General features: G+C 39.1%; 1 protein-coding gene across 3 annotated transcripts in view; it reads right to left on the bottom strand.

The window, feature by feature from the left end:
• Window positions 1–245: 245 nt before the first annotated feature.
• The window catches only part of pcdh9 (protocadherin 9), a 215,288-nt gene continuing 203,364 nt past the window's right edge, over window positions 246–12,169 (bottom strand). For 2 of the 3 annotated variants that reach the window (XM_086180759.1, XM_086180766.1), the window contains exon 5: window positions 246–2,314. In XM_086180759.1, coding sequence (XP_086036885.1) covers window positions 1,944–2,314 — 371 coding nt within the window. In that variant the 3' untranslated portion in view covers window positions 246–1,943. Of the gene's footprint in view, window positions 2,315–5,690; window positions 5,761–12,169 lie in introns of all 3 variants that reach the window. The other variant, XM_086180774.1, reaches the window with a different exon arrangement.

Here is a 12,169-nt window from a genome sequence, read left to right as displayed (position 1 = left end):
AGAGTACAGAGGACACTTGGTGGGTGCATATTTCCACCAAGTGATGGTCTGACCATATCTGGATGATTTCCAAAATCTTACAGGTTGTTCCTCAATTGTTAATCATCCCCAAATTTCATGAAAATCCATCCACATTTTTTTGATTCATCCTGCTCACCACCAACATCCACAGGAAACCACCACAGAACTCTTGAGGCGATCACTGCACACAAATTAAGCGTACACATAATTAAAACATTTATTGCAGTAGCTGTATACCTGTAGAGTAGTAACAAGGATTAAATGTTTCAGTATCTGTGATGCCAAACACCCTCACAACTGACATACATACTGCAATAAGCAAAATACTCCATCCCACTTAACTTCTTTATATTGTGACATAAATATGAAAGTGCTTTACAAACCCAATATTTAATGCACAAATCAATTCTACTCCATCAAAATAAAATGACACAAAAAAAATGATCAAGTTAATTTTAAAAAGCTACATCTTTTAGCATGCTGTTCCATTGTGTAATTTGCCTTCCATGCTGTGGAGAAAAACAAACCATTTCAGACAGTTGAATGAGAGATGGTGGTATATGGTTGACCCATTATCTGCACATGCCTATTTTCCCACAGGACCTTTGACTGGATTTTTGTACTTGAATATCTGTGTGATTATGTCGCTAAATTCAATGCACAAGGTAGGAAAATCATTGTTGCCAACATGTTCTCATCGGTTAAAATATTCAACAATTCTGTGTTTGATTTAACATCATGAAGGCACAGTGATTAAAGTGTTATCTTAACCTGTGTTTTCTTACATATGGAAAACAAAACAAAACAAAAAAAAGTCTGTGTGGAAATAATATATATACACATGTCCATAAATTGCAACTACTACTGCGGGATTGTACTCGTTTAAATCACAATTTTGAATAAAATCTTTACAGTAATAAGATCAACGTTAGATAAAACATGTAGCCATTTACAAATATATTGCTATTTGTTGTACTGAACACTTTCAAAATCAGTTTATAGTGGAGAGCGTTCAGAGCTTTTCATTTTTATAATGCACATATTGAGCGCTGACATCCCTCATACAAAATGTTGTTTTGTTTTTTTTTTCAAAAGAAAAGTTTTGCCTGTGGTTTTGCGATACTTGAGGAAAATTATTATGGAATATGGTCAACACCGGATATATCATGAATGGAACTCTCTTTAAAATCAACCTCAGGGATTTTAAAGAAGGAGCTTTCCTCTTGTACATTACGCCATGTTGTAGATCTTTCTCCAAATTCTGATGACACGCCATTATGATGACAACAGCTGACAAGTGTCCTGATCACTGTGGTTATACAGGTACATGATAGTGGTTAATAAGTCTTATTTACAAACACACAGACAATGACAGAATAAACAAGTGTCCACTAACAGTGTTTTAAAGAACAACACTTTCTGAAATGTAATTCCATTTTCTTTGATTGTGTCGATTAATATAGTCCAGAACAACTCAATAACAACCACACCACACATATTTGTATATATTGGTCATCCCATGATAAGTTTTTTTTTTTCTTCTTCTTTTTCTTGGAATTTGTTTTCATTTTCACCATTATTACATAGCTATGTTGTTCCGCTGCTGGTCCAAATCACACAAGAAGTGGGCAAAAAAAGGTTAACGCTGAAGAAATCCATGGAGCGTCACAAAAAGAAGGTCCCTCGAAAGCCTTAGTAAAGTTGAATTGTAGAGAGCACAGCATGAGCACTATCGTTTTGTTGCCTACATCGTCCATGTGGCTATTGCACTGCAGAAGCTTCAACTTAAGTGGTAAGAGATGACAGAAGAAAAAAGAAAAAACAAAACAATAAAAGAGGAGAGGAGCTCTCAGGTGAATTGCTCGCTCTGTTTGCTGTGTCCAGATGTAAGGACATCTCACAGCACAGCAGCAAAGTCCATCTTATAGCTGCTGGTCCTTCGGGCTGTCTGGGCAGGAGGTTGGCTGGCACGACTTCAAACTCACCAGTGGAATATCAGCCATGCCACTGCTAGTGAAGTGTCCCTCTCCACTCCCAAACTGCTTCCTGTCACCAAAATGCTCTGACCGCCCACTCTCATTTTTCCAGGTTCTGGTCAGTGTATGTCCATTGAGAAGTTTATCCTTGGGACCCCACTCCCTCTGAGACCCAAAGCTGGACACGGGTGACTTGGGCTGCTGGTAGGTTCCCAAGGAGGGGGGCATCCAGCAGTTGTCTGAGTGTCCCAGGACAAGGCATTCCTGTGTGCACATCTCCGTAGCTTCCACTAGGCCACGCGGTCCCAGGGGGCCATCTGAGGAGACGAGAGAGAGGAGGAAACAAGTCAATATATTTGGAATCAGAAACTGAACTGAAACTGTGGTACAAAGCACCACCATAAATGACAGGGAATAAAGGTGAAAACGTGAGCGATGTCATGCCCGAAACACACCTATGAATAAATCAGATGTCTAATGTACAGTGTGCCATGATTTGTGCACCTACTATGAGCTCTCCAAATACCAAAATCTATGCCCTGAACGCACAGATTGCACTGTCAGGCGGTTGACCATCCACCAAACTTGGCACTATAGATTGCTCAAATAGGACCCTTAGCTTTGACTTGGAGCATGAGACGGATGAGTTAACTCGTCATATACAGAAAAAAACTTTTTTTGCGCACGTCAGCTGACTTGATGAATTCATTTTGACTCTTAAGCTCATATAGAGGCAGGTCATGCAGAGGGAAAGCTGTGTTGCGATGAAGTGGCACTGTAGCGTGTGTTAAACATGAATGAGCTGTGCTTATGGGAGCTGGAGAACGTTTGAGTGTGTGTTTGCGTGTGGGGGGGTGTTATAGATCTTCAGATGAAAGGATGAATGAGTAATCTTAGAGCAGTGTCATGTGGGACAAGAGGGAAATTTACATTGCACTGCTGTAAATACACAGATATTCTGTACAATACACTTGTATGGGTGGCACCACACTGCGGGGGTTTTGGCTGAATTAAACCTCTATTTGTGCTTCTCTAACTTTCTCCTTCTCTTTCTTGATTTTCAGTCTATTAAATAAATTGAGAGATATTTGTCTCTATTTTTGGCAAGTAGTGTCAGTGCATACCTATAAAGGACATGTCAGTACAACTGCTGCAGGTTTGAGCAACCTCTACTGTGTCTGACCAAACTAATGTCAATAGCAAGGACATAGCGAAGCCTGAGGAACACAGAACCGAAACCTAACTACTTCTCCAATGTAAATGATGGATGTTCCTCTCCTCAGTAGAAGTGATCGCGGAGTGAATATATATATATATATATATATATATATATATATATATATATATATATATATATATATATATATGTCTATGTATATGTGTCTATATATATATACAGTATGTATGTGTCTTTATATATATACAGTATGTATGTATGTATGTATATGTGTATATATATATATATATATATATATATATATATATATATATATATATATATATATATATATATATATATATACACACAGTATAGACACACACAAACTGTCTTCCCCTGGCCTAAGCCATGCCCCAAAAACCCCCAAAAAACAACCTTTTGAAAGTCAATAAGCATCAAAATGTATCATATCAAGAGGACTATGTCCTCTAACTCATCATTGCCCTCAGAAAACTCCTCTATTGAACTCATAGCACCTCGGAGATATTGAAAAAAACCATTCAAGTCAGTGTTTCAGGTACTGTTGCGGTGAATCTTGTTTCATATAAAATATATAATACATAGGTATTGTGCTGTTTAAAGATTTGGAGAAACAACACATTCTGTCCATGTCTTCATTCCAAGCTTTATAAAAGCTATTTATTTCAGCTACTTTTTGTCCTATGGAGAAATTGATAACTATTTGTCTTACTTTGGCTCTTTACATCACAAACAGCTAATTGTCTTTTGAGTAGGATCTGTAATTTTTGTTGTGCTGTTTTCAAACTCCTGCCTGTGCCTGTTTTTTTTAATCCTTCTTAGAATAAACTTATTAAGACAATTCCAGAGTGTTTTCCAGGGCGTTATTATCAGAGTGGCGCAGAAGTGGAAGTAGCTCATTCTAGTTTATGCTTAGTCTTTGTGTTGTGTATTTGCCTCTGACTGTGAAACTGTACATTGGTTGCATGGTTACAGATTAAATTAGGTTTGCGTACATATTTTCAAATCATTTGCAATTTGATGTTTATTCATATTGGTGGAAAAAGTTTAGACCTTAACAAATGATCTTGATGAAGCCGAATCAAATAAGACAGGGAGAGAGAATGCATGCTTGCACCTTACATACATAACATAAAGACAAAAAATAGAACAACACATTCATAATAAATATATTGTCATGAGCTGACAAATCATGTCCCTCTAATGCTTTACAGCCTCTTATGGAAATAAGAAAAAAAAAAAAAAAACATTTGCAAATATTTCCTGTCGGCAGATCTCTTTGGATAAGACAATCTAAAAGGACATTTCCTGGGTCACATCCACACGTTCATCTTTTAATGCCATTTAATCTCCATAGACTAAAATCATGAAAAAATATGCACAATTTGAATGCCTATAAATAAATAAATACTAGATATTATGGTTATAAAAAAGTGGAAAGTGTTTGCTTTATCCACCAAATAATGTTATCATATCATATGTAGCCTAAACATGTCCCACCTATCATATTGCAGAATTGTGTGGTCTTATGGCGCTGACTGAAATTATGCTGAACTAGTTATCCTGGCCAGGAGGGACACTGAAACTTTCCTCCTGAGTTCCTTCATTACTCACAGACTCACTCAGCAAGCATGTTGATGCCAGGTCTGAACACACCCTCAGTTATCAGATCTGAAGGCGTCCTGGGTGTGCTCACTCCCGTCCACGTGTGATCACATCACCCAGGCCCTAACAGGTACTCAGCCACCTTTCTAGATGAATGTGAAGTCCATTACAATAACAGGCTAGCATAAAGGCATGTGAGAAGTTGAAGACACACATTATCATAATTGCATGAGCAACCATAGAGAGCAATAATACATGGTACCCGTGAGATAGTGAGATGAATTCCTCAAATGAGATTGAAGACAAGTAAGTGGACATCTGGGGAGCTATTAAGGAAGAGAGATGGAAGGAAGAGAGAGGCCTGTACGCACACGGTGTGCTGTGTAGAGCAGAGGTACTGGCCATTTTTTGGCTTTTGCTTTTATTTTTTTGAAAAGGCAGAATAAATTAGAATGAATCATAAGTAACATGTCCTTGATATCATTACTTGCGTCATTTTAATCATACGATGGATGAAACCCAATTTAAATGAACAAAATAAAAAGAGAATTAATTCATACATCAAAATATATCCCTATGAGGTATTGCTTTGATTAAAGCAGAATGGGGTGACTGAAATTTCTCCTTTTTATTTTTTGAAACTAAAGTAGAGCAAATGATGGACCAACAGCCCTGCTTTGCTATTCCCTCGGTATAATAAACATGACCATTTGCATGTAGATTGGTACAATCAGTGGCCCCAGTGGGCAGCAGAGGATAATTTGAATCAGCCATTTTCTCTGCTAATCTCAGCATACCTGCTGTTTGAGACAAGGCACAGACAAAAGCTGATTGAGAGACCACTTGAGGTAAAGAAGAGGAGAAATAAAAAGATCTATATACATACGCACCATTATCATCAGGACATGTATGGGATTCCTGACCAAGAATATTTATGTCCCAGGCGGTGAGCTGCAGCGGCTATAAAATGGTAGAAATACAGTCCAGTTTCACTTCAGTTAGTGTAACAGACACTAAATTTAAACAGCTGATTAAATTTCCCATTTTTTATTTGTTCAGTACAACTTTCAAACCAATGCATCAGTTGGATGTAACTTCCCGGCCTGCACTATTTTTTTTTGTACTAAACTGTGGTGGATTTATGAAATCCCAGGTTCAACCGCATGATGCAATGGTGTCTGATATTCTTTCATGAAATAAAATCCTCTGTTGAAAATAATGTTTCAGAATGCATCTGTAAGGTCTGTTTAGGCTTTGAGTAAAGTTGGGAAAAAGGAGTGTGGACTTAAACATTTGTCCCTCGCTGCAAATTCTGGTGTTTGTTGGATCCAACCAGCACCCAAAACTCCACTCTGATACAGACTTTCTCCAGCGCAAGCAATTCAATGCAATTGACATTCATTCTCTTATAAACATTATGTTGAGTATCACAAAATAAAATGCAAAATTTGAGTCCAAATGCATGAATCAATACATACTATGTCTTGACTATGATGCCAGCTGCAGTGGGACTGGGCTGGGAAATAAGACCTGCTGACCAGTGAGTGAAGGTGAGGATTAGAAAAAAGGTGAGAAAATTAAAAAAGAAAATAAATGAAGTCGGCTCATAAAGTCATGACCTAAATCTTTACTTTGCAATTCCACATCAGTTAAGTAGTTAAAACATAACTGTTTTTTGTTTGTTTGTTTGTTTTTCAAAGATTTGACTGAGACATACTATAGCGGAATATTTGCTTCACATCTATTTATTTATTGGCATGTAACACCTGCTTCTTAGGGAATGGGTAACCTTACTAACCCTCCATTGTCCTCTCTGTCATTTATTCTCTGAAAAGTGTCATTGACTCAATTCTCTCGAGGCCTGACCTCAAGTTATCCACAGTTTCATGTCCCTGCAATCAATACATATAGCAGGCCTAGACAAATCCTTATCTATACCCCTGAAAGAACATTGAGTTTTATTAGCAGCAGCACCGTCTGATTGTCTCCTGGTCAGATATGTACAGTTAACCTGTTTGAATCATCACATGTTGCCCGAATGACCATGACATGTTTTACTATTTTGAATGGAGGTATTATTCTTACTGCCGGAGATGCTGAACTTTGTATATCATTACTTGTTGTATTGATAGCAATCTACCAAACAATGCAAGAGCTTGTCTTCTTAGGAAAGTGTTTTCAACAGTGTTTAGTGGTACTTTTTCTGTCCATAACTTGTGTCTCATGGTTACAGAGCTCTAAGACGTCAGGTTCCTCCATGCATACATGCACAAAAGAACACAGAAACACACACAGGCACACACAAGTAAATAGCCAGTGGCTGGTGTTTGGTGCAGAGCCCTTGAGTGCTTTAAATAACATAGAGGCACAGGTGTTGAGGAATGCAGGGGATTCAGAACTGTGTCAGATGGTGCTGACTTTTGCTTACAGCACTGTGCAAATGTTGCAGATGTCCACAAAGACAGATAACTTCAAGGCAAAGAAGCCATTAGATTGCCTCCTGATAGAGAGTCGTTAGGATGTGCTGGGGGCTGTTCTGAATAATTCCTGCAGAAGCTGTTGAATAAATGTGAGCCATGAGCAATAGTTGTTTAACGATGGACATTTTGACCGAGTAGCGTTCACAAGCCTCTCTTTTTAGTCCTCCTACTCAGCATCAACGAATCACAGAGGTTACAGAGGAGGAGAGAAGGTTGTTTAAGAGAGTATTCTTGTTTTTGTCTGCCAGCTATTACTAATGAGATAGTGTTTGGCTAATTAATTGGATGCACACTATCAGTGCTGATGTGCCAGTCCCACACCAACAACCTACAGCATTCAGAATGGCAAGGGGAATGGGTGGAAGAGGAGTGAGAGTGACTGAGTGTGGGGATCCAGTGTCCATGAGCTTGTTTATTTTTCCATGCTGTTAAGCATGCCCAGATGTTGTTATTTGGGGATGAATGAAGCTTTGTTTTGGTGCCATACTTCTTTCTCCAGCTGCTGCTCAAAAACCCACAAGGCCTCTAAGCTTTAAATCTGTTGTAGGTTGTATTTGTGACCCTTTCATCCCCTACTACAAAACATACTGTACACATACCAGCAATCCATCGATGTGTACACCTGGGCGTGTAATGATATACAGTATTATAAACACAGCCCGTATTCTCAAAGATCTGTGTTGCACCATGGGCAAATACATTGCAAATAGCTTAGGGAAATGTATGTCTGTTGGTGTCCAACAAGGCATACAAATGCAGCTTTGCAGCAAATTTGAAAACAGACCCTGTGATCTACAGTAAAGGCTATCTGGGGTTGGATAGATATGATAGTGAACAGAGCAGAACAGAGCAACATGCTGCATGCATTCTCTGGAGAAAACTAGTCTGGCTGATGGATCCTTTCTAGTGCTCCCTTTGAGGCCAGGCAGCAGCGTCTCATGAGAGGAGATGAAGGGCGGGAGGTAGTCGAAATAGAATAAGAAGACAAAGCTAGAGAGAGCGGTTGTGAGGGGTGGTCAGAGAGATTGAGATGAGCACGTCGGGAGGGAAAGAACAGCATGAAGGTGAGTTTAAAAAAAAAAACTATCCGAAAAATTAATGTCCTGTACATAATTGTTGCGTAAAAATATTTTTTGGCTTGGACTTAATCATTCATTCACTAAGTCATTTAAATAGTCAGGTATTCAAGCAAAGGTACTCCCTTTCTGACCTTCATATTCGCTGCTATAAGTGTGTGCAGGGCAAAGCTCCAAAAAATGTCATTTGACTGGTAAACTGGGCGATATGTGCAATTTTTACTCTGCGTAGATCTATATTCTGTGTTTTTGCTGTTATTTTAAATATCTCAGGAGATTTAACACATATACGGGATGTAAATTATTTATCATTCATTACACATTCTGTATTGTCAAAGCATCAGCAGCAGCAATCTGGAGTTTTCTTGGCTATGCTTATGCTAATTTCTAATTTGTGGCCAGACCTGTGTAGAATTTGCACCGTGCAGCAAGTTGCAGGAATGCAACAGATCTTTATTTATGATTTCAAAAGCTTTGAAATTTCTCCATTTCATCGTTTTTACACTCTTAAATCTTAATTGCATTTTAGCCACAACTACTGCTGAAGATGCAAAATAAATAAAATGCCTTTGACACCTGCAGTGTGCACCAAGATTTTGAAAGCAATGATTCCTCTTTTAAGGCTTATTAATCATTTAATTTCCATTGGAGAGTCTCATTCACAGTCCCAACGTTCTAATGAAAAAAATATCCGATTTAAATTTTTAGGGGAAGAGGGTCAACTACAGCAAAATACTTAAGTAATGCAACACATATTTCCCTTGCTGCTTTCTTCTCTTTACCCTCAATGTTCTCCTCACTCAGTATTTCCATCTAAACCCCACTTTCACCACTCCAAGGCCAAACTTCACACCCACAATAAGTGGAATATTCTATCAAAGTTGGTGAAATGTTTCAAAGTGTGATTAAAAATTCAGCAGCTGTTTTAAGAATCATTAAATATCATTCTAACCCATTTAAAAGCCAATTTACTGTTTCCTCTATACAGACTGGTAATCAATATTCACAAATGGTGGCTCCTAAACAGACCTCTTTTTACAATGCCTTCACAGCAAGGCTTCTGTATGTTCTCAAATGCTTTGCTTAATTTTTCAAGGTTCTGGAATGGTAATAAGTAAATATGTTGGTAAATATGACATTTTACTTCTCAACTGCATTCAAAAGTTTGAGAAGAATCTTCAAACTGTTCTGGAACAGGTAGTAGGGAGCGGCCACTTAGTGCGCGGTGGTTGTGGCGATGGTTAGTCAAGCTCACATCAAACTTTTAGTATTGTTTGTTGGCCTTGATGAAGTTAACTTTTAGCATATTTCTGCCTGAGTTTTTTTTTACTTGCTAACTATCGACAACGACAACTATCAGTGTAGTGCATGTACAGTATCTGTGGAGAGAGGACAGTCCTTCACTGTTCCCTCATGAACTAAGAAAATAACAACAACAACAAAAACATGGCAGTTACACATTGTAACCTGAGATTATCAGAGGAAGGCATAGCCCTGTTAGAGCTGTTGCTGCTGGGTTTGTCTCATGAGTGCATGCACAATCGTGAGAACTTTCTTTGGCACCTTTGAATCAGGGCTCTAATCAGGTTCTCTTCTGCAGTATATAACAACTGTCTGTGCTCTTCTCCCAAAACCCCTCCAAAAAAAATGAAAAAATTAAAAAAAAAAAAAGGTTTAGCTGTTACAGTCAATGCCCACTGCTACACTAAACCCATAAGCAGACAACATACACAAGTATTCAAACCCCATCATACGAAGCGTGATCAGGCTGGGACGTGTGCCATGGTTAATGCCATGCCAGCCCTTTGTGGACAAAAGAGACTGAGTAATGTAACAGCGGCTTCGTCCCTGCAGAAGGGTGAGATGGTGATTACGCATTGTAATGGTCCCTCATGCAGCCCACAAATCTGTGCTGATGTGATTAGAGGTGCACCACTTGGCATGTGCTTAAAAGCGAATCATCTATCGTTTAGCACACTTAAAACTGCGAGAGTGAGAGAGGAATTTGAAATATTTCACTGATAGAAAAGGATGAGCCTGGACTCACCGCAGAAGCCTGGGGGATGGCATCATGCAGCCAGTGAGACGGACATTGTTATGACAGTGCCACGCCTTGTGAATGCCATTTGTAATGAAGGAACAGCTGCTGTGTCCGCCTGGTGTTTGCAGTGCGCAAAAACACAGCGAGCCAGATTGTGAGCCAGGTACGAGTCTATGAGATGCCCCTGTCACATTTTGTGTGAAGCCGCAGATAAAAGCCCTGGAGGGAAATAAGTCTCAACCAAAAGAAGTTACTCAGGACATTAGGCTGGAAATCCACAGAGCAGGGCCACAGTGACTAATCTAGTCACATCAAGGCACCGCAAGATCTTCAACTGGCTCTTCAGGGAGGGGGTCAAGTCCTCAAACTCACAACCACCATCAAGATCCTTCACAGGGATATGGAGATGATGGCAGTGGCTCTTAAGTACACTGAAGGCTTCCTCCTGCTGCTGTATGTCCTGCCTAAGCAGACAAGCATGAAGACTGTCCTTCAGTACAACGCTGAGGTATCTGCATTAAGTTACAACTGCTGAATTTCCCTCTGGGATCAATAAATTATCAATCTATCTATCTATCTATCTATCTATCTATCTGTCTATCTATCTATCTGTCTGTCTGTCTGTCTATCAATCTGTCTATCAATCTGTCTGTCTGTCTGTCTTAAGGACTATTTGCATTCAAGGTAACATTCTGCTTTCACTCCTCCACTAGCCTACATTTCTAAGGACATGTACTTTTACCCCACGACATTGAGTATTAGTAGCTACTTTGAAGAAAAAAATAATCTTGGAAAACATTTCAAAGTTCTTTCAAGAGGGGAAAAAAAGAACGGCCTATGTGAAACACACCACCTTAACACCAGCTTCAGAGGTCAAAGAGGGTTAAGAGCTCCTGAGCACTGGAATACCCAAACATCATACTTCAGGAAAACTCCAAATCAAATACTTCTCTACTTTTACTTAAGTTAGTATTATTTCATGTTGGTATTTTTTTTTCTTTTCTTTAAAGGAACAATTTTCTTCTTCCACTGCTGGGACACAAGTGGCACCACTCTTAGTCATCCTCTATTCGTCACATTTCATGGTCAGTTCTGAAAAAAAACTTGGAGCAGAACTGAGGTCATGGGTAAGAGCCTGCAAAAGAAAATCTTCAGCAGCTACACCAACAGCCTTGAAAACGTGTTCCGCCTGTCAGATGGCCCTGTAATGGCGCACTGGTCACTTACACTCACATCTCACAATTACCTGTAATAATTAATTATTAATTAACTGTATGGAAGGTTAAGGGATAGTCGGACACATTTAAAAAAGGATTTTAAAGTAGCATTTCTTAAGTTCTTCTGACAGCGGGACAAGCAAAACACACAACCATACTGTAAAAAAGGCCAATTATAGTGTTCTCGTGAGGTTCTGTTGCATTACTGTAGGCAACTCACTACACATTCTATCACTTAGAACATTAGATTGGAACACTGTTCTTTGTGGTTTTGTGCAGGAGAAAAGATGCAGAGTGTACGCGCAATTCACAAGCTGGTGAAAATTTGATGTCTGGCCTGGAGGCATTAGCAGAGGAGTGGATAAGAACTAACCCAAACTCCAGTGTAGAAAGCACCTTCCATCTCCTCCGTGCAGCTGAAGCTAAAGAACATGTTCACCACTTGTGCCAAGAGTTTTTATTCTGTACATTGCTTTGCTATAAAACAATTTAAATCCAAAAGGAAACTCAGACAGGGTATCTGTACTGCACAGCAGAAACAAGCCACCATGGACT

This window comes from Aulostomus chinensis, chromosome 2, assembly GCF_037954235.1.
Source record: "Aulostomus chinensis isolate RoL2024-O1b breed Wild chromosome 2, RoL_Achi_v1.0, whole genome shotgun sequence".
Lineage (NCBI taxonomy): Eukaryota > Metazoa > Chordata > Actinopteri > Syngnathiformes > Aulostomidae > Aulostomus > Aulostomus chinensis.
This window is presented reverse-complemented; position numbering and strand designations above follow the sequence as displayed.